The 23181-nt window shown below is 36.2% G+C and overlaps 1 protein-coding gene across 2 annotated transcripts; it reads right to left on the bottom strand.

Moving 5' to 3' along the window:
* Window positions 1-25: 25 nt before the first annotated feature.
* LOC106077855 (activating molecule in BECN1-regulated autophagy protein 1-like) lies at window positions 26-22040 on the bottom strand. Of its 2 annotated transcripts, none has more exons than XM_056032922.1 (18): window positions 21885-22040; window positions 20466-20613; window positions 20279-20337; window positions 19833-20016; window positions 19428-19606; window positions 19006-19101; window positions 18617-18753; window positions 17800-17956; window positions 14632-17377; window positions 12637-12725; window positions 11252-11427; window positions 7949-8063; window positions 6789-6988; window positions 6028-6138; window positions 4532-4717; window positions 3528-3679; window positions 3290-3429; window positions 26-3177 (listed from the first exon to the last, which is right to left on the bottom strand). In XM_056032922.1, exons 2-18 carry the CDS (start codon window positions 20592-20594, stop codon window positions 2994-2996), a joined length of 5040 nt encoding a protein of 1679 aa, XP_055888897.1. In that variant the 5' UTR covers window positions 20595-20613; window positions 21885-22040; the 3' UTR covers window positions 26-2993. The 2 variants fall into 2 exon arrangements, with proteins under 2 accessions (XP_055888897.1, XP_055888898.1); XM_056032923.1 differs by having other exon boundaries at window positions 26-3197.
* Between the last annotated feature and the right edge of the window lie 1141 nt (window positions 22041-23181).

Below are 23181 nucleotides of genomic sequence, written 5' to 3' on the forward strand. Positions count from 1 at the left end.
GGAAATAAAACCCAACACCACAAAATCAGTTGTAATTGCAATTTTCTTTAATAGAAATGACCAAATGAAACTAAAGCTCTAAGTCACATCAAATTCAAGAGATTCAATTCTACTATATACATTTGTACAAAGAGGGCCCCCAAGTTGCGTTGTATTTGGGTTAATAAATATACATGAAGGATATGTAGATTCAATGTAAATCTTGGTACAATAGGATTGAAATGAGAATAACATTGCCATTCATGCCTGCCGGACTTTACATTAACTAAAACACTGAGTACATGGACTGACACATCTGTGCCCAGTATGGCTAAGAACTATTCAACAAAGAATTGATTATTGCAGTAATAAATAAGGTCAAAACTGGATTAAAAAAGAACAAACTATTATGTACTAGATCTGACCACTTTTATTCATATTAAATAAATCTCCCACCATCATTCAACTATGTACAATAGCAACCTTAAAAACACTTTATAAAAGGAGTAGATGAATTCATCTCCTCCAGAGCAACATGAAAGCAATCACAAACTATTTCCCTCACTCCTTCAGTTTCAACTTTATTCAAACATTTAACATTTCCAATAAAAATAGTTATTTTGATTACTGAAAATAATACTTTCTAAATATTGCTATGAACAAATAAAATTCACTCTTTTAAGGAACAAAAAAGTCAAATCAAACACATGTAAAAGATAACTTTTAACACAAAGAAAAAATAGTATCACAGGATATTCAATATGGAGGAAAATATTTCCAAATATAAATAAATATATTTCTTTAACATCACCACAAAAAAAAAAAACTATATGGCTTCACAGACATTCAGAACAAAGAAATATATTCATACATAATTTTTATTTGCCTCTTTCAGTTGGCTTAATACTTTAAAACTGTTTAATAAACATAGTTCTGATAGTGGGAGAACATGATTAACAAGGCAAGTGCAGACATGAAAGCATAATGCTTGTAGTCCTAAACATGTAGTCATACAAATACACATAATGGTACACTACAAAACTACATGTAATCATACAAATACACATAATGGTACACTACAAAACTACATGTAATCATACAAATACACATAATGGTACACTTCTAAAATACATATACAATATGTACACACATGATGATAATTTGTACACAACAAAAATACATGTAATCATGTATCATACAAATACACATAATAGTACACCACACAAATGCACATAATCATAAATGACTAGAATGCATGTAAGTATACACACACACACACACACTAATGTATGAATATTGCCTGGTAGTACAAGACAACAAAACTAATGTTTGTCAAATGTATCCATTGAAACTTAATATTTTCAAAATGTCACATTATCAATAAGAAATTTATTGTACGACACTCATTTGATTATGTTCTAAAATAATACACAACAGAAAATAGGCCCTACAATTCAGGATTTAAAAAAACACAAAAATAACCATGGACACAAGTTAAAAATATTTGTTTTAAATCTTTGACTTAAATGTCTCATAAATCATATCAAAACTTAAAAGTGTTATCTGTACGGGATCAAAATATCCAACTGAAAATTCAGGGAACACTGATAGTTTTAATCAGAATTAGCCATTTCCAAGTCCATTTAGCTTCAACTCTTATCTCTGGAATACGGACAGATGCACTGCACTTAAATCTCTTTTTAGTATATCTTTTATTGTACTAAATTAAATCTAGTATTTCCACTGCAAAACATCTAGTCTTCCTAAAGTTGTGTTTGAGCAATAACAAAGTAAATATAAAAAGATGTCTTTCATTAAAATTTACTATTGATGTTTTAAAAAAAATATTGATCCCCCCAAAAAAAGTAAGATACTCTCAAATTTGGCTTAATCTTATCTTAATTTCTAGTTTTATTTTCAATTTAATTATAATAATTTTCTAAGCAACATCAAATAAACATTCACTAAGTGAGTTTTTCTTAAGCCAAAACATTAAGCACTGCATCCAAAGTGCATGCTAGTCCATTAAATGTATATCAAATGTTGTTTGTTTGTTTTTTTATATTAATGTTACATACACCATAGTAGTGCACTAAAAATGGGTCACATAATGTGGAAAATAATTCCAGAGACAAAAAGTTAAAGCTATCAGCAACTGAAGAGAAAGTAAAAATAGACTGATGGTTAAACTGGCCTAAATAATTCTGTTTCACTAGCCCTATAAACTGTTACTGGCCTAATTAATTCTGTTTCTCTAGCCCTATAAACTGTTACTGGCCTAAATAATTTTCCTTCACTTGACTTATAAACATTTGCTAAAATTGTCTAATTCTTCACAAGCCCTATAAACATTTGTTAAACTGCCTAAATTCTCATTCACATGTCCTAAAAATTTCATAAACTGGCCTAAAGGATTCTCTTTCACTAGCCCTATAAACTTGTTAAAGGATAAATGAGATTTAATGAGGGCTTAAGTTCATTAGGTGAAATTATATTTCTAAATTTGTCTGACGTCAAATACAAAGTTTTTAAAAAAATTTCCAGGGCTAAAATGAAATAAAAATGTAAAAAAAAAAAAAAAAAATTTAAAAGATTCCCATACATTTAACACTTAAGTTTGAATAAAATAAAAAAAATAGATATGAAGTTACACACACACACAACATAAAGCAATGGTTCCCAACCTTTAAGAGTCATGGCTCTCCATTTCAGAAAGTAAGTTAAAACATGAACCAAAATTATAATTAAAAAAAAAAAAAAAAATTTTCAGAGCCACTAAGAACAGCTTTAACAATTCAAAGTAATCAGAACCCCAGATCTATAAGTCATCAGGACTCAAAAAGGTTGGGAAACCACTTAAAAAAAGATTTAAAAAAAGGTTAAAAAAAAGATAAAGATACAAATATATAGATGAAGAAAAATCAAGAGTATTGCGAGAACAGGTGCTGCTGGATAAATGAGAACTTGCAACACCCTTGAAATGGATCTAGTACTTCTAAGTTGACAAGAAAAATCTATTCAATGTTCTCTGCATAAGAATCACCAAGGGTCTGTGTACCAGTACTGCGACGGATGCTGACTGTAGTCGTTTGGGTGGCGATGCTGTTGTGCGCCAAGTGGTTGCCATGAAACCTGTTTGCTAGTCCAAATAGTGCTCCTCTATATTTGGGAGATTCTGGTTCAGGGACCTTCCTTGGGCTAGAAAGTCAACAGGAAAACTTTTTAATTAAAGGGTTATAGTTTTCTGTAATAAATGCAACTGTACCTATCTAAACTAATGATCTAAGTAGGTCAAGGTAAGAGTACTCACCCTGGGCGACAGAAAAACAAATCTCCACGGTTGGTGCCATACACCATGCCTTCCCCAATCCCAGGTAGCCACCTGGCTGAGTTGACACTGACATGGTTTCTGAGTTCTTGTTGAAGAGGGTGAAACATGTCAGTGATATGCTGCAAAACAAACAGTTACAATTTATTTGTAACATTTTCAACATTCACCAACTGAAAGGGGGAAAAATAAGCTAAGCACAAAATGATTATACATTTACCTTCATTGAATTCTCCCCAGCTTTTTGTCTCTCTAACTTGTACACCTGGGCCACCATCTGGTTGACAGAACTAAAGAAGAACCTCTTGGCAGCCAGTCCAACCAGAACATAACGATTGATGGGTGAGATACTCACAGATATGGCATTAGGACCTGAAACAGCATTGTTACTTACATTTCAGCATTTTCTTTTGTTAAAAAAAAATAATTCACTAGTGTACATTGTTTTAGGTGAAGATGAACTCGCATGAAAACAAAACCCTAAACTTTTATTAACAAAAAAATAGAGTTGAAACATATTTGCCTGTGATATTTTTAATTAAACCAAATAGTGGATTTTAAACAAAACTTTTTAAAAATTTAACTGAAAGTCTACAACTATGTTTAAAAGGTTTAGTTAATGGTAAATAACTATTTCCTATAAATATGTATTAATAAAAGTTTGTGAAGAATAAAAAAAATCTTTTGAAATGAATTTAGTGAAGCCAGAGTTGGAGAGTCAGAATAACTGCACACAAAGGTCAGATATAAAAAGATGACTGAATAAAGAGATACCCAGTGGTCAGATATAAAGAGATACCCAGTGGTCAGATATAAAGAGATACCCAGTGGTCAGATATAAAGAGATACCCAGTGGCCAGATATAAAGAGATACCCAGTGGCCAGATATAAAGAGATATCCAGTGGCCAGATATAAAGAGATACCCAGTGGCCAGATATAAAGAGATGACTGAACCCAGTGGCCAGATATAAAGAGATGACTGAACCCAGTGGCCAGATATAAAGAGATGACTGAACCCAGTGGCCAGATATAAAGAGATGACTGAACCCAGTGGCCAGATATAAAGAGATGACTGAACCCAGCGGTCAGATATAAAGAGATGACTGAACCCAGTGGTCAGATATTAAGAGATGACTGAACCCAGTGGTCAGATATTAAGAGATGACTCAGAACCCAATGGTCAGAAGACAGTGTAGAAAGAAAATATAAGATAAGGGACTCACCAAAACTTTTCGTGTACAGGCACTGGGCCAGTGTCTCATGACGCAGGGAGAACACGGCCAGTATATTGTTGTCAGGAAAGCCACTGTGGTTAGAGACAAAGGTCACCAAGAGAGTTCCATCTTTAGACATGTCACAGCTAGCATCATTGTGGAGCTTACAGTGTTTCACTATTATATTGGCTGTTGCTGAGAAAAAAAAATAGACGGTTGATTTACTTCAATACTATAAAGTGTTAAAAATATATAAATACTCATCTTTAATGTTGCTAATACTTATGTAAATGTAAGTTTCATCCTTTATTTCATAGGTATACTATATTAGTATGCATTGTTCACTCTTATACTAGAAATCATAGAGATACAAACTAACTTGCTCAGGTCACAAAAGATCTAGATAAAATTCAAATCATAATTACATTTGTATTTTAAAAAGAGATGGGATTAGGCACTCCAAGAGTAGTGGAACAATGGATTGAAAATTCTACAGTATTCAATATTGTGTGTATATTAGGGTTACATTTACTTGTTTCAATTATAAATCAAATTTTGTGGTAACTATTAAAAGTTAGTTTGTGATGTAATACCGCTATTAAAGTTTCAATGTTTAACCTAGACCTAGTCTAGACTAGATTTGGACTAAACTTTCAAGTCTCCAAGGTCTTCTAGAGACTAAATCCTGACTAGACTATTCGAGTCCAGTGTTGTATTATGTATTACAACTCAACAACTATCTACTGTCACTTAACTACTTAATATACTTTTACAATTGGTGTATTACTCTAGATACTCGAGTCTATATATTGATCTAAAACGACAATTTTGTTCTACTTCTAACTTCTTGTAAAATCTCTACTAGATATAGACTAGACCTAGAATTCTAGATCTAGTACACTAAGTAGCCCAAGTAGTAGGCCTAAAGGTAGACAGTTGACTAGTCTACTTTCTTTAGATCTAGACTTCTATTCTAGACCTAGAAGAGCTTGACTTCTAGTCAAAGTCTATCTAGATTAGAAAGACCAGATTTAGATCTAGTTCTAGATGTAAGATCTAGTTCTAGATGTAAGATCTAGTTCTAGATGTAAGATCTAGTTCTAGATGTAAGATCTAGTTCTAAATGTAAGAGCTAGAAATAGATATATATGGTATGTTTTTTTTTATTTTTTTTATAAAAAAAAAAAAAGAAAGTTCCATAGTTTTATAGAATATTGCATGATGGCAGATCAAGCTTAGACTGATAATGGTTCTTTTTTGTTACATCTTTAACAAAAGTGAAAGTATGGGAATTCGCGAAAAGTCCGTAATTTAATAAATGTAGCTTCCTGTCTTTGTTTAAATTCAACTTAATAAATTTTAGTTGTTCTCATTTTATAATAGTGATGAAACATTCAAACTTAATAGCAGTAAAACATTCCAATGGCGTCAATCAGCCAGATCAGCAAGTTACATTTTTTTTTTAGATGTACAATACAAAGACCTAGAAATAAAAAGATTCTGACCATTTGTAATGTTAGGAACCACACACTTAGAGACATCCCATCTTTGGATCCGGTGAGTTTGAGGGACGATGTTGCTAGCCACTGCAATCTCATCGCGGGAAAGAAATGCTCCTAAAAGAATAAAACATTTTTCAAAAATTTTTTCCCCCTCATAATATTCTATAGTAGGACAAACATCTTCCAAAACTAAAGCATTGCTCTGGGCTGTGTCAGCATCTTTCTGATGTAACCATGTGCACAATTAGGGCAGATAATGAATATTTGTATGGAGTGAATAGATTCTGATGTAACAAGGTTATAAACTGGGTAGTTGATGCAAGCTGGAGAGGAGAGACAACTGAAAGGTGTAACAGTTTTATGGTAAGTCGGATTTAAATTGAGATATTTCACTTGTGTTGCTACATAACATATACATTCAAGTTGAAAAGCTGAACATACTGTCAATAAAAGTTCTGTTCAATTTGTTTAAAAAGAAATTTGATCAAGTTTTATTTTTATAAAGTTCTAAATGAAGAATATATGCGTACAATAGTAAGTTAGGCTAGCCATCTGGAGCAACAACCCAACGACCAAGTGTCAACACATACCTCATTAAAACTCAATCTTTAACATAAGACCAACACAACTATTAAAAAAGTGCTATTCACTTTACAATATTATCAAGTTAAGTCAATAATGAACTGTCAATAAACTTCAACAAGCTTCACAAGAAACACGACTGAATACTAAATAGCTCATTTCTAAATGTAATTAGACATTACCAGCAATGGTTCGGTTAAACAAGCGTTGCACAGATTCGTCAGGACGGTTAATGCTGTTATCCAGAATGCTGATGGAATAGTCAGGGTGCAGATGCTGCAGGTTAGGATTGTGCCTGTTCAAGCCACTAGAGTTACCCTCCCTCTCTGCTTCTCTGGGTGGCTGTGCAGGTGCTGGCCTGGAGTTGGCTACAGTTGGATTCCTAGAACAGACATGTTTCACTGGTTTAAGCACACAACTCCGAGATATAATCAACATTAATTTAGTATTACGACAAAATGAATCCAAGTTACAATAATACATTGAGACAAAAAATGAATCTAAGCCTTAAAACATTAAGACCAAATGAATCTAAGCCACAGCACTACACTGAGTCAAAATGAATCTAACCCTAAATAACAAGACCAAATGAATCTAAGCCATAATGTATTAAGTCAAAAATGAATCTAAGCCATGGGTGTGCAACATACAGCCCAAAAAATAAAAATTTTAAATAAATTAGAGATTTTATATAGCGCTACTTTCATGCTTAGAGCAATCTCATTTGTGGACCAGTGGGGGGAGGGGGTATCTGGGAGAAGGTTTTCCGTGCAGCCTTTAGGCGCTCAGTAAACAACTCTGGTCGAGTCAGTTGTTTAACCTCTAGACCCCTTCATAGGTAGCCAAGCCAAGCCAAATTCAAGTGTACTTAGCCTCTCGACCACAGATTGAAGAGAGTTAATCATTATATAGCATTTTACAAATGATCACTGTAGCAGGACAATGCACCGCTTTTTCTGATGTGAATTATGTTTTAAGATGGCAGAATAACAAAAAAAATGGCTCCATGGGATGAACCTAACCACTGAAGGCAGCCAGTCAAAGCAACATTATAAAGTATCTCACCTAGCCGAAAGAGAAGGCGCAGTGGCTAAGCGGTAAAGCGCTTGGCTTCTGAACTGGGGGTCCCAGGTTCAAATCCTGGTGAAGATTGGGATTTTTAATTTCAGGATCTTTGGGTGCCTTTGAGTCCACCCAGCTCTAATGGGTACCTGACAGTTTGGGAAAAGTAAAGGTCGTTGTGCTGGCCACATGACACCCTCTTTAACCATTGGCCACAGAAACAGATGACCTTTACATCATCTGCCCTATAGACCACAAGGTAAAGGGGAACTTTACTTACCTAGCCGGAAGAGCATTAGGTGCAGCAGAAGAACTGGGTCTGGACAAACACTGCAGCAGTTGTTGGGGCCTGAATGGAGCAGCTGGTGTAGGGGCTGGTGTAGGAGCTGATGGAGCTGGTGAGAGGACAAAACAATGTGTATATATAATATACATACATAAACAATCTTACTTTAATGGACTTAGACTTAGGTCGTCCTGCGCCACTCGACGCATAGGGCGGCAAGCTGTCTCCATAAAGATCTGTCACTGGCAACGCCTGAAGCCTCCTCCCACGTGGTCAAGTGTTCTGAGGTCTTCCATGAAGGTGTGACGCCAAGTTATACGAGGATGTCCCTGTTTGCGCTTTCCTTGTATTGGCCTCCATGTCATCGCAACTCTCTGTATGCGTAGTTCATTTTGTCGTAGAACATGTCCTGCAAACCTCATGCGACGCTCTGTCACAGCCTCACTAAGTGTTTGACTCCCAGTTCGGCATAGGATTTCCCTGTTTGAGACCTGATCTGTGTAACTGACTCCCAAAATCCGTCTCAGCCATTTTTGTTGAGCCACATTTAGCCTCTTCTCAATTTTGACACATGACTTGCATGCATATGTTGCAGTTGGAATGACCATTGTGTTGTAAGGTGTATTTTTGTCTCGAGTCCAATGGCGCGTCCAAAAAGCTGCAGCTTTGGAAAATGCTCCCAGCCTTCCTATTCAGCATGCTACATCATGGTAGGCATCCCAATCATTTGTTATGATGATGCCAAGGTAAGTGAACTTGTCCAACTCTTCAAGCTTTGACTCGCCAAGTCTGACGGGGGCACCCTTTGCCTTATATCCCACTCGCAAAAATTTTAGTCTAAAAAAAACTTTAATTAATGCACATGTTTAGTCAAAGCAGACATTTGAGATTTGATGACTGATTTTACATGATCAGAATGGAAAACATGTCTCACACTAGTCTAAATCACAAGACTTGAAAACTCTTAAAAGAACATTAAGTTAAAAACTCAAGGGAAAGGAGAGTCAAACATTCTAGGTTTAAAAGCAGAGAGGATGAACAAATCTTATTTAAAGAACAGACTAGAATTAAACCAAAAGTTCGCAACATGAGCTTCATGTTACAGATTTTATAGTTGTTTATTAAAGCTTAAAAACTTTGAAGAAACCCAACTTGAATGTTTTTATACAAATATTTTCCTTTCAGAGGCCCCCAAAAGAGGAATAGCCTCTATTAGTTGTGTGGTCCGTCTGTTCCAATTAGATCTCGTAAACTAGAAAAGATATTGAAAATCTGACATGATATTTTGGACCTATCAAAGTTCTGTTGCAACAGCTACTTTTTTCTTTTCTAAAATCGAAAAATTTTATTTTTAAAATCTATGCAATTTACCATTAATTTACTATACTTTTAACACATTTATACAAACGGTTTTAGATTTGTCAAAAAAAAATTGTTTTCAAAATTGTATTAGTAAATTAAGTAATTTCTGTAATACTAAACTACCTAATACAAAAAAATGTTTACTTTTTTTAATGAGAAAAAGTCTAATATGCATACAAGTGGAATAAGTTTATTCTAATTAGACAAAATTACATTTAATCATAAGCAATCTATGTGGATGGATTTCCGTGTTGCTCGTGCCAGTGCTGCTTTTGGCAGACTTCATGAACAAGTGTGGTAAAAAAGAGGACTCAGCATATCCACTAAACTGAGTCTACAGTGCTGTAGTCCTCCCGTCACTCCTATATGCATAGAGTCCTGGACCCTATATTCCCGTCACACCAGAAAGCTAAACTCCTTCCACCTACGCTATCTAAGGAAGGTGCGTTAGTCCGACCATATACCAGACACAGAAATCTTAAGACTGTCCAACATGACCAGAATCAATGCGACAGTAAAAAGGTCCCAACTTTGATGGGCGGGACATGTTGTCCGCATGCCAGACAAATGCCTTCCCAAACGACTTCTGTATGGTGAGCTGTGTGCAGGAAAGCACTCCCAGGGAGGCCAATACAAGCGCTGCAAAGACACTCAAGAGCTCCTTCAAGGAATGCGATATCGACATTCACAGCTGGGAAGCACTAGCTCTCGATCGCTCCTCATGGCGAGAAGCTGTGAGTCTCTGAGTCTCAAGATATGAAGCAAGAAGAGTGGCCAGGGCGAAAGAGCGCCGAACCAACAAAAAGCTGAGAGAAGGCCTATCTGCAACTGACCAAATCTACCCAGCGAGGATTTGACTTTACAGTTACCAGCTCACATACAACTAGCAGGAAATGAGAAGGCTGACACACTCGCCAAGAGTGGGAGAACAAACTCAAGTAAACTCTGCACTCTATCTAGAAGAAATGAAGAAATTAATTGTAGATAAAATAAATGAGAAATGGACGAGCTCCCATCCAAATCACAAGAAAGATGACGCTTACTATAAGCTATCCCGACAAGACCAACGTCTAATCTTTCGACTCAGGACCGGACACAACAGAATGCGACAACACATGTACCGGAAGCTCAAAATTGGAACCAGTGAACTCTGCCCATGTGGAGTATCACCAGAAAATGCCGACTACGTCCTCCAAAACTGCTCTCTCTACCAAAAGGCCTGTATAAGACATTGGCCCCAAATCACCCCAATAGAAAGAAAACAATATGGAGAGCTCCCTGATTTAGAAACCACTGCGCAGTTCATCTCATGTATTGGTCTAGTCATATGAACACTCCAACATAACAATGAGAACAATGAAGAAGAAGACTTTACAGTCATCTTCGAGTCCATAGGAAATGAGAAATGTGCTCATCTTCGACAACGAAGGAGGTGCTTTATGTGGGTGGCATTTTAAAACAAACATTTTGTTGCCTCCATTTTATTAGGCTTAATGTTTGAAGCATTATTCCCATTTTTCCTTTTACACTAAGTTTATATTTAAACTCTGGGTAAAAGTTTGTACACATTTCTCTCACAATCATTCTCAGATCAAGTTGAAATTATTAACTACTGTATTTAACAAAACATGAATCAATTAAAACAATTAACCAGTTTGTCTATTTTATTTGATATTGAATAGGGGAAATACCCTACATTATTGATAGATGGTTGTAAGTGCAGAGTTCTCCCTTAGAGAAGCTTTTTTTTATATTTTGCTTATTTTAGTATGTATTTTGGAGCATCTCTAAATTAAATGATGCTAAATAGACTAAAGATGTAACTCTTGTCAGGCGTGAGAACTTTGGATCTGCTCCGGTTAATGTTTTTTAAAAGAGGGTTCCCAAACAGAAGATTATGTTCTAATATTGGTCTCACAAGCAGTGAACACCTACCATCTCCTCTTGGAGTGATTCGATCATCGTCTGTTACACCAACGCCATGTGCATCTGCAACCATTCGTCTGGCTCTGAGTCTAATTTCTTGAGCTTCCCTTAAAACTGAAGTGAAAGAACGTGCTCTGGGGTAAGGGTTCTCATTGGCTTGTCTACGTCTGTCTCGACTCTGAATCCTGCAATAACAAACAGAATAAATGAGTGATACATTTTTTCAAACAATCTTAATTTCTTACACATTAAGAATTGAAAAAGTAAAGTTTCCCCTTTTAGACCTAGCAATCTATGGGGCGGATGTTAAAGTCATCTGTTTCTGTGGCCAACATTTAATGAGCAGGGTGTCATGGGGCCAACACAAAAACCAACCGCTTTACTTTCCCCAACTAAGTCAGGTACCCATTAGAGTTGGGTAACTCTCTGGCACCCTAAAAATCCCAACATTCAAAATCCCAGTGTTCACCGAGATTCGAACCCAGGACCCCAGGTTCAGAAGCCGAGCGCTTAACCACTCAGCCACCGCGCCCCACTTAAGTCTAGGCAATAAGTTTGACCACAGTAAAATTTTAGTTCAACAAATAAAACATTGAGCTGAAAAAAAATAAAATTTCTCAGCTTCATTACAACCATGAGGTGATAACGAAGGTTGATAAACCTGACCATTTAGGTTAAAGATTGTAATGAAACTAGAAAATTAAAAAATTATAATACTCTATTTCATAGGTTACTGACAGATATTGTAAATTAATTACAGCATGGGCCTGCATAAATGTTTCTCCACTTCTAAATTTCTATTCTTGATTTTTTTTGTTTAAATTCAAAAAGAGATGAGCTAAAGGGGTAAAAGCCTATCTATATAATCAATATTCCTTAGAATAAAGTGATGTGGATTATATCTGATGTGCGTAGTATTTAAATATATACATGTTAAAAATAAATACATATTAAAAAAAAAAAAACGTCACCCATTATCATTGATTTTTTGTACTGTTTGATTCGAGTATAGGGCCAATGAAAGTGAAAACAGTACAGTCAAATGAGTTTCTGATTAAGACTTTGGCTAAAATCTACGTCTAACAATTAGAATTGATGTAGACATTGTACATATTTACAAAGATCTCCAGGGAAATAAAAAATAATGTAAATTACAAAGATTTTTATAGCTACTTCTTTCTAATGAATTATGTTTAGGCAAAATCTCGAGAATAAAAGTTCTCTTATGTCTAAGGGTGAATTCACAGATCAATAACCATTTTATTTTACACAGTAATAAAATGATCTAATAAAATTCCTCGATATATCTATATTTCTAAGTATATATTTCTAAGATTATAATTCTAAGTCTAGTCTATAATTCTATGTCTATGAAAAATACAGCACAGATTTACCTCCTCATTAAAAATTCATGTCCCAGTACACGGATTCGTGAGTTGTAATTATTCTCGAGATCAGATATTCTTCTGTCCAGTTCACTCACCTACAAAAGAAATGTTTTATAGTTGGGATTAAATTACTTCATTATTTTAAATGACTCAACAATTTTTTAAAATTTTATACAATAATTATTGTGCTGTTCGCATCCTATACAGTATTGTGATCATACTTGAGCTCAAATGAAAGACCTGAATGCAAAAAGATTTTGAGTCGCATATTTTTATTTAAGCCCAAAAAGATTTTCATGTGTTTTTTTTTAATGATGATGTTAAGAAAGATGTAACTATCTCAGAACATGAAAAGAAAGAGCGTAATACTGTCATCCATGCGAGTACGGGCCCTACCCAGCATCATTACAGTCCTCAGGCAACGTGCTGGCTCGGACATGTTCACCAGATGGAGGACAATCGTATCCCGAAAATCATTCTGTACAGGCAACCAAAGGGAACACCACCTTGACCTGCAATATATGCAGACGGGAGTGTCTTTCCAAAATAGGGCTTCACAGCCATATGAAAATGTGTTTGAGATGAACCATAGTCATTCTAAGGCTGAAGTTTCATACAAATTTCAGATTTTTTAAACTTTCATTTTCAAATAGGTTTTTTTGGTCCTTTACTTGTTCTAATTGAAAGCTAAAGAAAATGAATTTGATAATTTAAAAAAAAATATTGGGGTTGAGGGGGACTGAGTCAGAACTTGCAGGATGGAAGCCAGAAAGATTGTCATTTCCATTAAAGCTAGGATAAATATTTTTTTTTATTTAAAATATTTAAAAAATGTCCTTGCTGATTCCATGGTCCCAAGATTTAGTTACGCAAACAGCACAATAGTTTCACCATTTTTTTATCTGAAATTTTGTTAAATCTTAAGTTTCGATACTTTAATCATTACTACATTTTCTTGGTTGTAAAAAGAAAAAAAAAAGTTTCTGCTTCGGCCAGGAAATATACATTACACAACTCCAGATCAGTGGGCTGGAGGTGGAGTGGGAGTTAAAATTACAGGGGGAAAAAAACAACAACAATGTAATATTTATTTTAAAATAAACGGTTCACAAAATAATCCTAATGACTTGGTTGAGTTTTTCTAAACAAGGGTTCTGTGTTTGAACTTTTTCAAAGTTAAGTTAATCGCTTGAACTTTTTCAAAGTTAAGTTAATCGCTATCTAAAACACTCCCACTATATACTAACAGATTTAGCACTGACCAGGATTTAACTACAAAATAATGTGACACTGAAGAAACATGCAACAACCCCATTATTTGGCTGGTATGAGAAGAGGCCAAGAGAGTTTTGGCTTAGGGTCAAGTCCAAATGGAGAGTCTAGGAAAAGTTTACAAGCTTCTGTGTTCACCATGCTAAAATTAGATGGCCAGTCTCAGAGAAAGTAATTTTTTAAAGTACAAAGTACATAGCAACGCATAAATAGATTTTAAGCCCCAACCTAGAGATCTTTGTAACCATTGCCTATTTTTCTCTCAACATTGATCAACAAGACATGAGGAAATAAAGACTATTGTTACAAAGGAATCGGATGGTAAATATGCCTAGATATTTTCATAAGTTAGATCTAGAATCTGAATATATCCAAATGTGTTTTTAACTGTACAAATAACAATTCCTCTTTATAAAATAAAGAGTTTAATCCCTAGGAGGAAATCATGAAAGATTGAACATACGCCTTATAAACAATATAAAGAGAACTTCATTTTTTAAAATAATAGATTTAGCTTGAAACATAATGGACCCTGATACAAGTTAGTTCCCCTATTTATTGGCTCCCAAGCTCAGTTTAGAAATTGAAAGTTTTCCAATCTTTAATGTAGAGACTCAAACCTCTAGGCTCCCAATGTATGAATTAACTTTCTGTTTACACTTTTGGGACCTTGACATGCACAGAGACAAGCATGTAATACACCAAATTTATACTTTAAGCAATACTTACCCGCCTTTCCAGGTATTCAGTGACATTGGAGCTTGGTAGATGAAGACAATGATGTGAGCCTAGACTAAGCTCCCGGACACTGCTCTGAACCTCTCTCAACTGCAACACTGCCTGTTGAAGTCTCTCCTGAACATCTCTGACATTGTCTATGCGACTTGGAATTGATGAGTCGGGCTGCTGACTAGACGGCTGGTAATGTATTCCATAAACTGTCGGGGCCGAAGGGTTGGCAGATGCTGGATTGTGAAAGGAAGAAGCCCTTGGCTCTGCTGAAGTTCTAAGAGTATCTCGTGGTGAAGCACTGAAGACAGAAAAGGCACTTCTCTGACCAGCATCCCCATTGGGCCCGATGCCAGTTCCTGATGGAAGTGAACCGGCACTATGCATAGGAACAGTATTTGAGGTAGTACCTGTCTCAAAGGAGCGACAACTGACGGGAACATGACTTACAATACCTATTGGGGGCCATGGATGATAACCTCTCATTATTGATAGTCGTCTACGCAGCCTGTTGGTTCTGGACTCGACCCTGGAAGAGGAGGGTCTGTCCAGATAAGATCTTGTGCCATTTTCATGTCCTGTTGGCTGGTCTGTGTAAGGATGAAGCTGGAACGATGAAGATGCAGTAGTTTTGGAGGACTTGCCATCCTGAGTCAATATAGCATTAAAAGAGGATGAGGTAGTGGAATTCTTTGATCTTGCTGCCTCACTAGAGTCGGGCTTTGAAGTACTACAATCAAAACTAGACAGACTGTCCACAGAAGTTGGTCTTTCTGGGTTGTATAGCTCAAGTCCTAGCAAAACGATGCCATTTGATGTTGCATTTGAAGTCCCATTAGATGTACTAGATCTAACATTGTCTCTACTAGCTACATGTTCTAACACTAAACCTTCTGAATGGCCACAAGAACTTACTTTTCTACAGCTACTACCAGCTCTATTGTCATCAGTCCTACAAGTGTTTCTAACAAGGGGCTCACAATGGTCACCGAGGAAGTTAGAGCCTGTATGTAACAAGGAATTTTCTGAGTTTGAGGTAGTTAACTGACTATTTCCATTCAATACATCAAGTGAGTCCAGTTCTCGAGTCAAAGTCAATGGTGAGTTAACTGGCCATAAGGAAGGTGTACAATCTCCACCATCACCTGGTATGGAGCTGTCTGTTTCATCCCTTCCTTCACTACAGTCTGTGGGCACCTCAAGATCATTTGATAGCATGGAAGTAGATTGAGAATATAGATTCTCAGAACTAAGATTGTTATTAAGGCCTTCTCTGTAACCGCCAAAGAAACTATGAGATTGGAAGGTACTATCTGGCAGAGCTTCATCATCCTCATTTCTTAAGTCAATACTTCTCACGCCTGTTCTTTGCCTGACGTAGGTGTGATCAGCACCACTCTGCTCATCTTCTACGACATGTCTAATGTTTGGTATGCTCCTATCCTGCCTGGAGGAATAGGAGTAGTCATGATCACCCTCATTGTTTCTTCTAGATTGCAAGCTAGCCAAGTTTTCCATAGCTAATGGCTGCTCTCCTAGACCAGCAACATCAGTGCATTGGTCAGAACTGGCAGGAAGATTCATAGCACCCAAGGTTTGGCTAGTCTGATCTATTACATGACGTGGCAAAGACCTGTCAAGCAGAGAGGAATGATGACTATAATCTGAGCCCTCATTCAGCTCAAGAGAGTGATGCCGATTTATCATTTGCCGTCGCCATGAGTGTCCACTGCTACTGTTGAAGCGGAAAGGAGCAGGTGGAATGTCAGGTCGAACAGGCGGAGGCCTTTCCATGCGGCCAAGAATAGAATTCTGTTCTGCTGGACGTGTGAACCGAGAGGAGTGAGATGGAAACCTCGACGGCAAAGTATAAGGCGGTTCAGGTTCAATGTGAGTCCTATTAGCTGAATAGACCTCTGAACTTAGGCCAGGAAGTGAAGAGTCGGTGCTACCTGTGTATCTGTCAAGGTGTGACTGGACAGGCAAACACCTTGCAGATGATGCAGGCGCAGGTGGCACTCTTAGGGATGCTAACCTAGCTTGAGTCTCATTTCCTTCTGCTGTCGATGCTGCACTTGAAGATGATGCCACTAGGCACGGGGGAGCCACGCCTGTCACAGCAGCTGCCCCACTGGATTCAGACGGAGCATCCGTGGATCTATGACCTAGTCTGTTCAGAAGAGAACGCAGGTCTTCCCAGCTGGCGTCAGCATTGGCTAGGGTCCCAGATGAAGAGGAACCATTGTTTGAGACTCTTCTCAAGCTCTCCCGTTCCTGATCGACTGGAAGAATTTCAAACTCATTAGCATCTAGACTTTCACTTGCTGCATTTTCGTTTCTGACCTGAGATGATACATGATGAAAAGAAGATGAAGCAGCAGAGGAACCAGGTGTCTCGGAAGATCTGTTGTATAGAGAAGGCTCTTCGGGTGTTTGCCAGGAGGTAACAGTGAATGGTCTATCACTGGTTGTGGATGAGCGAACAGGAACATCATCTGGCCTGTAAGTGCTTTGAGCTGCAGTTCCAAAGTTCAGATTGTTATTATTGCTATTCTCTCCAGAGCCCTCATTCACCCCTGGACAACGTGAGAAAAATAAGGGCTCATACCGCCCCCACCTCCTGGAAGACTGAGCATCATCCTGTCTAGCTGGCACAGTACTCAAGTTTAAAGGTCTAGATTGCTCACTGAGTGAACTATCTGGAGCTGTTGGGCTAGATCTTGATGTTGATGGCTGTGAAGGGTTCCTATTTGAATAAAACAGTACACATTATTTGTAAAGCTACAAACAATGACTTTTCAAACAAATATCAAGTATCCATTTGCTAGACTTAACGTTCCTAGAGCCAGGATAACGAGCTATTATTTTATTCACAGTGCTTCATTATATTATAATTTCTAAGACATTTTCAAAACATTTCTCTAATACAAATAACTCATTCTAGATGCTTGCATCACATCCTGAATGAAAAAAATTGAACCAACAAAGAGGCACTGACACTTGTTTAAGAATAGCATGTTTTGCCAAAATGTTAAGTGAATGGATTCATCCAAAATACTTAAATTCTAATAGAAGGCTGACTTGTTTTACATGAAAAGACCAAACCCCAAAAACTCTTTTCAAATGCATTTCATAAAACTTTGAAACATGGGGAAAATTTTGACTTACAAAGAAATGTAACTTGAAGAGCTGTCATCATCATAATTATCCTGAGATCTTAATTGAAGATTTCTCTCTAAATTTGTCATATATCGGGCATACTCTCTAGCTGACTCTAAGCCCTCCTCATGCACAGGAGACCTAGGAGCTCTGTTTTGGACATACACTAGAAAACAAAAAAATAATTTCAAGAATAACAAGAGATTCCAACAGGGTTTCGTCTATATTAGTAGCAGATATACATTTTTGATTGAAGCCTGTGAACAATGTACAGTCAGTTTAAACAGTGAGGGTTATAATGAATGGTGAACTTGTTGATAAACCTGATAACATTTAATTTTTGAAAGGTAGCTCTAAATGCCTTTGAAAGGTTTTTATAAACGGTTTCAATTGAAAATGATATACAAGACAAAAGGTGATTCTTAACTGTATATCTCTAATTATTTCCCATGTTCTGACAGAAGTGTTCATTTTTCACATTTGTTCATTCTACCCTGTTAGGATTAAACTTCAATAACATTTTTGTTTGTAATCAGAAAATGTTACTGTTGGTTTAGAATTATAGGAGAATGCATGCTCTTTTTATATAACACAATTTAAATTTTGTAATACCAAAACTTAATTGAATCTAATTGAATCAAAAAAATGATGGTATCGTTTTTTAGGAGAGAAAGAGTTAAAGCTGTTGTAAGTTAGTAGCACATTCAAGCAAATAAAAAAGTGACTTGTTTTTAACTACAACCCCATGGAATTTACATTTTTTAAATCTATCTTTAGAGTTTAGAATATCAATTAAAATAGTTATCTAATACAGCAATAAATATACCTCGACTATGTCTGTCATGCTGGTAAGCCATAAATCTTTGCAAAAGACTCTGATATCTCATTCGGTTCATTTGCTGGGAGTTGCGCTCATCTGAACTGACCCCAGATGTTTCCCTAGCCAGATCTAAAGGATCATCACTGGAAATATTCATATAAAGGCTCAGCACAGCAAAGTGTGAACAATTATTTACACATTTGCAATCAATTAAAAAAAAATACTAGACCGAATATTTTGAAAAATTTTTTTTTAAATTTCATAGTGTAAATCAGAAAAGGATTTATTCCATAGTGTTTTTCTACAGTGGTGAGTAAACTGCTGGTTAAAAGCACAAGGGCTATTGTAAAATGGCTCTTGCATAAATATTCTAATGCCTGTAGAGGCAAACTTACCCCTGAGATGTGCTGAGATCTCTTTCTCTATGTACAGTAGTATTGTTTGCAATGCCCGTGTACAAGTACTGACCAAACGGATCAAATCGCAACCACCTGGGATAGAAAACCTTTACACTATAAAAATACTTTCAAAGTTTAACTTTAATAAGTAAGACAAAAAGCTATGGAAACCATCACAATATTCTCAAGTTGAAAGAACAAAATAATTTATTGAAGACAACTTGACCAGAGAAGTCCTTTGGGACCAATCTGCCTGTGAAGTATTTTTCACCAGTGTGTGGGGCCATGCAAAGAATATTATAAACACTGTTTACCTTCTTTCAACACATTTAACTTGTATAAAAATTCAGAGTCTAATGAGATTCCTCTATTTAATGTATATATGAAATGTTTATTATTGTATTATTACAAGACATCACCTTATTCTTTCATACTCATGTGCAGTTTGTGTACAGGTGAATGGGGCGTTCTTGCTCCAGTCCCAGAAATAAATGGTGTTCATGGCAGCAAAAACTAGCACCTCTCCAGAGGGATGGAATGCCAAGGATGTGATGACCTGACCTGCACATGGATTACGAAGGACTTCACTGCCTCCTCCCTTAATTACAAAGTTTAAAATTTCAAATCAGTACTAGCCAACTAAAAAATATCTAAGACAAAAAAAAATAAATAAAGAATCATTTGTAATAGTTTTTTTTTTTATAAACCGTAAAATATAATAGTAAAGTTCTATTTGCACTGCATCTAAACAAATTAAGTTTTTTTTGTGTTTTTTTTTTAAAGAATAAACTATTTCACTAGCATATATATTTTCAAGTTAGTACCAGTAAATCCCAAATGCGAACTTCTCCCCCTAAACAGCCAGATGCAAGAATGTCGTTGGAAGTTGGATTAAAAGCAAGGCACCATGGTGTCCGAGGATGACCTGTTAGAATGTGCGAACACTTTCCTGTCCGTATGTCTGTTACTCTAACTGTATGGTCCCCATGAGTTGAAGCCACTCTAAGCCTATTGGACAGAAGTAAAATTTAGAGAAAGAAATTACTGTGAAATATCTTTAGATTCTACATCTTAGGAAATATTGTATGATTAGTATGGTGTTAACTATATTTGTTCAAAAAGGTTGATAATGGTGTATCATTTGCATATTTGCAAACATGAATTTAAAGATAGATTTTATTTAGAATTCAGTTTATTTTTTTTTGCTTGTAACAAAGAGGATACGTGTCAGTAGCATTTTATTTTTATTAAATTCTAAAGATAAACTCACATATTGGGGCTAAAATCCACAAGAAATGTTGCCCTGGGTTCCCCGGAAAATTCACAAGGCTGTGGATAACATGACAAAACAAATGGTTAATGTTTAAAATAAAATACTTTTAAATTTATAAATTACTTGAAAATAAACAGACCTAATAATTGGAGTGTTTTCAGTGAGTTACAAAAATTGTATTTACCAAATTGCGGACAGGTTTAGCAGAGACATCTTCCAACAAGTCTTTGACCACCTTAAAGCACTGTCTGTATCTGTCCCCATTTATCAGGCCCTGGGATCTTAGCTCCAGGTAGTGATACACATCTATCATGGTTGTTTCACTTTAGATACTGGTATGAAAATAAAAAATCTGAGTAAAACCAAACAGGAATAGAAATGAGGGACTCATGTAGACTTTTCTTTCATTTTGTGTACATCTTTGTTGTATACCAAATAAACAAGTGACTAGGAACTCAAAGTGGCTTTACTTAAGAGTACAAAGAATCAGAATGTTGATCGAGATCTAATTTTTAAAAACTAAAACAGGACAGTACATAGATCTAGAATCTAGAATCTAGATCTGAGATTTTTGGGATTGTGTTAATGAAATTTTTACTAGATCTAGAATAATCTAGATCTGATTAATCAGCATTTAGAATAATTTAAATCTAGTTTCAATGTACAGTTTCAAAGGATCTGGTCTGGAGTAATCTAAATGGAAAGTCTGGAATTTTGTAATAAATCCATAGATTAGTAAATATTCATATTTATATATAGAAATATAGATATAGATTTATAGATCTATATGTAATCTAGTTACTAGACTCTAGATCTAGAATCTATATCTACTTCAGGATTTGTCTAAGAAATATTAGATCTAGATCTATTCTTTACCAAGGCAACACTATTTATTGTGATCATCATTGAATAAAATCATTGATCATGACAATCATGATGAATCTAGAAAATCTAATCTAGAATTATAATTTAATCTATTTGACTATTAGATTCTAGTTTATCTAAATCTAGCTAACTAGTCAGTAGACTATAGTCTATAGTCAAAATAGACATAGGGACATAGGGGGAGATAGTCTAGATCTATATCTAGAGTCTAGATAATACTCAGTTAATACTGTCAATTATTATAATATATATTATTATTATAATCTAGATAGACTAGAATCTAATTTATATAGATTCTAAATAATAAATGTTTCCTCTTTTTACTATAATAATTTAGCCTAGGCCTAGCCCTAAGTTTAGTAAGTGAGGCTCTCAGTCTCATTCTCAACTAGATCTGTAGATTAGAAATGATTAGATCTATATGATGTAGATCTAAGTCTCAGTAAGCCCCAAACTTCAATTTCAAACTTAGTCGACTTAGATCTACTAACTTATTTAGATCTAGATCTAGTTATTAGTGAAACAAGTAGTTTTGTTTTTTTGCAAGTCGACTGGAGACACACTCAGTGACACTGGAACTGGAGACAATTTTATTACACTAGACTAACACTTAACACTTCATTATTACAGTTTTAACAGAATATAGACTCTATATTAAAAGCTTAAAACTCAATGTCGCTTTATGTAAACTGAAGATTATATCTTTCAGAAAACTTACTGAAGGCATTGAATAAGTTTCACTAATCATTCTCCTGATGACATACAGATCTTGATCTATGATTGTAGCTGTTGCAAAGATTGAAGGATTCTCCACGGAGAGCCGATAAAAATAACTGAACTCTTAACCCCGAGCACTTCCGCCAGTATTTCGAAAGCCCGGATATAATTTTCGATTTTTTAAAATGTTCATAATTTTTAAAAATTTGTTGGGGAAAAAGGCGCTGGGGGGGGGGGGGGGGCTGGAAACTGGTTGAGTAATATTTTAGGGCCACGCACAAGTGTTGTTAAACAAATTGAGTTGATTCCCCCCCCCCATTCCGCTACTAAGTTCAGAAAGTTTGACAACATTAGAAAAATGACGACTGATGACCCACGAGGTTCATTATGATTGGTATGGCTTTCATTCATCCACATCATAACTTCATATGCTAGATGTTGGACAGAAAACACATTTTCACGTGAAAAAACTGAATGGTCTGATCACTGGCGGACTCAGGCAGGCCTGTTTGTGTGTGGGAATGGTGGGTGTTAGGGGAGATGTCTCTTCCTTTCTCTTGTTCGTACTTTTGCGGAAGTAACAACGTTTACAATGGGCAATGGTGTAGAAAGTTCACTGTGGGCCCGGCTTCAAGAATAAGATGATGGGCCCTTCACAAGTAACGAGAAGAAAAACACATTGAGACATCCTTTATGCAGGCCTACGCCTGCCGGTCAGTACACCAACATTTACAAACAGACATTCCGGTAATCCGATCATAATCTAACAGTGGCGTAGTAGCTAGGGTGAGGGAGGAGGGGGGAGAATTTGAAAATTCCCCCCGGGCCCCTACGTGAGAGGGGCCCCCAAATTAGTGGGTTTTTTTTTTGCATTACATATTACGCAAAATGCAGGGGCCCCCAAAGAGGTCAAGCCCCCCCCCCCCCGGACCCACAAATGATGGAAAGTCCCTAGCTACGCCCAGTAATCTAACAAGTAGCCGAATAGTGACACAGGCCAAAAGTGTGTGTGTGTGTTTGGGGAAAAAAGGGAGGGGGGGGGTAAAATGCTAAACCTTCTAGTTCAAAGCAACGGATATTAGAAGTTAAGGGCCGATGTGTGGGAAACGTTAAAACGTGGGCCGTTCCACACGAAGATGCATGAGAAAAAGTAGTCCCGGCAAACGAGGCAGTGAGGCACCAAGATCAAGGGATAGGCTACTAGAAATCACGGGCCAAGACCCCTACATGTATCTGTTTGTGAGCGTTGTCTTTTGGCATGGTATGAGGGAGCTATAGGTTCATATGACATTTTGATT

This window comes from Biomphalaria glabrata, chromosome 6 (assembly GCF_947242115.1).
Source record: "Biomphalaria glabrata chromosome 6, xgBioGlab47.1, whole genome shotgun sequence".
Taxonomy (NCBI): domain Eukaryota; kingdom Metazoa; phylum Mollusca; class Gastropoda; family Planorbidae; genus Biomphalaria; species Biomphalaria glabrata.